Source organism: Aplysia californica, unplaced genomic scaffold (assembly GCF_000002075.1).
Source record: "Aplysia californica isolate F4 #8 unplaced genomic scaffold, AplCal3.0 scaffold00943, whole genome shotgun sequence".
In the NCBI taxonomy this organism is placed as follows: domain Eukaryota; kingdom Metazoa; phylum Mollusca; class Gastropoda; order Aplysiida; family Aplysiidae; genus Aplysia; species Aplysia californica.
Window position 1 is genome coordinate 183260 of NW_004798213.1, and position 4084 is coordinate 187343.

Here is a 4084-nt window from a genome sequence, read left to right on the forward strand (position 1 = left end):
GCATGACTTATAGATGAAGCCTACTTCGCACTATCTACCAAATTAATGAAATAATGAAAGCTAAACAATGTTCTTTGAACACCAGTCAGCGAGTCCGGCATAGGTGTTCTATTCCAGGTTTCTGTGGCTGTGCTCCTAAAGGCTCACATAAAGCAGAACCTCTGAAAAGACCATACGGTGTTGAAAGAGGCGATCACTCATAAAATAGTTCTCACCTAGTAAACTACAGATACTCACCGTTCTAAACATTATATTGCGTGTCATTAATATTATATTATGAGAATACATAACAACATGAATAATAGTAATACGTTATCGAAGACTCGTCGACAGTGTCTGTGATGTTTCGGAAAGTTTTCGACGCCGGCCGTAACACGCGTTCGATACCTACGCAGGAAAGTCTGTTTTATCGAGTATCTTCGTTTTTCTGCTGAGGTATTGTATCCCATTCAGTTCGGGTTTGCTCTGACAGACAGGTAGCTTCGAAGCATCCGGCCTTCTTAATCGTCTAGGTAGTGTCACAAAGGGCGAAGACAACCTGCTATGAATCATTCGCGAAGGTACGGTCACTATAGAGAAGTATCTAGAACTAAAATGCCAAAGGTTCCTGGCACTTACAGTTTTCCACTGACTAACCGAAGAGCTCATAGCGATATAAATAAAAATATTTTTTAAAAAAAAGTAAAAATCATCTTACACAACAATATACCAAAACGATGGCAAACATGGAAAAAAAAATATCCGCTTATTTTTGTGCAGTGAATCTGAAATTGACCAGCACGTTGAATGAGCACTGTCAGAATGAAGTTGCATTGCTTGATTCCGGGTAGACCAGTAGTTATCAAAATTCCTCGACGCAAGTATCAGGTGTGGTCGACAACGGATTGCCACAGTGACAATGAATTCCAGAAGAACCAATTGATTGTTCTTACCACGGCAGCACAAAAAAAGCAACCGTCTAAAAATAACCTACAACTGCCTCGGGCTATAGCAAAAAACAAGACTACCAAAGTTCAACAATCGTTTGTTCGATGTTAGCATAGGAAACCAAACATTTTCACGGTGGTGATCGTGATAAAGGTGAACATTTTGTTGGCGAACTCCAATCTTCAATGAAATCAGCGAAGGATGACAACAAGATGAGGGAATGAAACGTAATTATGAGTGTTATGGGGTTACAAAGCAAATGTGAGCGATTTCCAACATCTAAAAACCCAAAACAATCCATAGGTGATGATGTAGTTAAAAAACAGTCATTTGAAACAGTCAAGGGAAGAAACAAAAGAGTAAAAAGCAAATTCACTCAACATAATTCATTACGGTTGTGTGACTGTAATTTAGTGGAGCACACCGAAGCGTCCTGTCTGACGGCAACGGAAGCCAGATTGCAATGACAGACCAATCAAAATTGTGAGTTGTTTCCAGGCAAAAAGAAAGAGTCGCAATAAGGCGCAGAGAAGCTTTCGTACAGCAGCATGCGCCTGCTTATAACATTATTATGGTCAAGTATAGTACAATAACATTTTCTGGATGCTACAGTTTCCTGTGTAATGGTGGCTCTTTACGTGTATCTATACACATATGTACTGCATCACTCTTGTCAGTACGGAATTATGAATACAGATCCATTTATGCAAGATTTCTATTGAATAATATTTTGAGAAGAAAAAAAAAACAGACTCGTCTTCTAGGATATAACGATGGCTGTAGATTCTCACGATGGTGTCAAATGACTTACAGCCAGAAACAGGACTTATCCCCAGCTCTAATTGGCGATTAATGTTCCAATACGTGAAATTTTAGGAAACAGTTTCCAAATCATGAGGGGAAGAGGGAAACAAAATAATTAAAATTAAAGATGAGGGGGTAGGGGTGGGGCGGGTTGGGTGTTTGGTGGGGGTGGGGTGGGGAGGGGGAGGGGGGGGCTGATAGTGAGGGAGGTGGTTGAATACTTGTTGACAGTTAGAGAATGTTTAGGTGGGTGGAGGGTACACCCTCAGGAATCAAACTGATCGTAACATGGCTGGCACAGCTCACTGTGTCACATTTGTCTGATGACATTAATACAATGGACAAAACTTTTGGAAATGTTACAGGGTTGGGACAATGTGGTAAAAAAAACAACAACAAAAAACAACAACAACAACAACCTAAACCAACTATGTGCAATGTGCGAGTGGGATTGATTTGTCAGATCAGGGGAGTCCACCAAATTGGAGAAGGAAGGAGGGAAGACAACCGGTGTCAACTCCACCTACCCTCCCGTGTCTGTGGCCATGGAGTAAATTCCCTTGACGAGCTACTCTCGGTAGTAGTCCGGGTTGTTCTTCGCCTTGGCGATCGTCCTTCTTAGTTTACGACGAAGGTCTGACACGGGTCTGTTATCAGGATCTCCACCGGCCTGCAGATGACCAACCCACCCGTTACAACTACTGGACCATAATGCAGTGATTGGCGCTCGGTCATGAAAAGATTATGGAGTAGGCCTACCTTATAAGCATTACACATTTATTGTTATTTTTTCGGGCATAATCAGTTGCAATTGAACTATAGACTACGGAAACGTTAAAAACAACTGAAAAATAATAAGTTTTTGAAAGGTGCACCAAGTCCTGCACACTGTAATAAGATTATGAATCTGACAGCATTATTTGAAAGGAGTGACGCTCTTAACTTAGCTTATACATCGACAATAAGAAAAGATTAATGCCCACTCACTCTCTCTCCGAAAAAACTAAATTATGAACAGATGAATAGCTTTTCTAGATACACGAGAAAACAAGATAAAATCGCCAGAGCAGTTGTACAAGCCAAAGGGCTCTAATGTGTTGGCAGGAAAATCAGATGCTGCTCAATATTGTCGCAGCAATTTGATTGCATTAAACTTTGAAGTTAATTAAGTAAGCTTCTTCTTGTCAATGTTACGGTATTGTTGTAATACAAACGAGTCCAACTTTAAGTCAGCATATAATCATATCATAACTTAGTTCAAATTCTAAAGTCAAAGACTATACTGTATGTGTATCCTTTAGCTCCGACCAAAGTGAAGTTCTAACAAAGCGCGGCAAAAGCACAAGAGCCAGCAGTTGTAACAGTGCGGACGCAAGCAATACAAGAACATGTTAAGCAAACATACATCATTTAGCTCAAAAGAGAGAAAAAAGAAATAATTGCATCTGATAAAGATCTGGCGGTACCATTAATATCAACAAATAATGAATAGTAGCATTCATGCTTTCAGAGAAATTTGTTTAGATTTATAAGAAAATGCATGTATTGTAGTATTGTAACCACATAGAATAAATAAACAAAACATTCATTCCCTGAAGTATTGTAATATATAGTCTGTAACCGAATATTTGGTCTGAGAAAGAAAAAGATGGACAGGAAAGAAGCAAAAAGCGCAAAGTTACGTGTTTAAGAATAAGCGTTAGAAAGAGACAATACATGTGCTGTCTGTGATAGGCATCTTGTGCTAAGAATGATAACATGCAAAAAAACATCTCACAAAAGTAAGGCCAATATAATAATCAATATAAAATTTTAAGTGTGCATAGTAAGAGCAAACCAGAAATAGACTCGTACAAATTTTAAAAAAAAGAAAAGAAAACGTGCATTGGATAAAATGTAGAATCATGCACTGGTTGATACAGAAAACAGTTAAATGAATCAAATTATGTTAGGAAACCAATTATGACATTTACAGCAAAGCGAGGTTATAGTGTGTGTTATTATTTTTTTTTTCTTTTACCTCCACGAACTATTTAAGAGCAGGAAGTCCTTCTTTGTGGAAAGGGAAAAGAATATCATCAGTGGTGGTTAAAACGTGTAAGGGGGGGGGGGGGGGGATTTGCATGGAAGCAATAGTGGATTCACCACGAGCTATGAGCCCGAGCTTGTATTTTTTGACAAAGTTAATTTACAACAACCGTTTATGTGTTGTGTATTCTTTACGAGGCAAAACAGGGAACCAGGAGCACGTGGTGTGGTTGGTGGAGGGGGAAAGTGGAGAAATAGGTGAAAACAGGGGATGGGGTAGACAGGAGGGTGATTGTGACAAGCAAAGTGGTCGGTATATATATAT

The 4084-nt window shown here is 39.2% G+C and overlaps 1 protein-coding gene across 8 annotated transcripts in view; it reads right to left on the reverse strand.

The window, feature by feature from the left end:
- Positions 1-4084, reverse strand: part of LOC101852657 — a gene marked incomplete at its 5' end in the record, with an annotated part of 31782 nt that overhangs the window by 2885 nt on the left and 24813 nt on the right. For 5 of the 8 annotated variants that reach the window (XR_004859276.1, XM_035972996.1, XM_035972994.1 and 2 more), the window contains 1 exon segment: positions 2259-2401. Coding sequence is in view for 4 of the 5 variants with exons in the window: in XM_035972996.1 (XP_035828889.1) it covers positions 2300-2401 (102 nt within the window). 8 annotated transcript variants of the gene reach the window in all.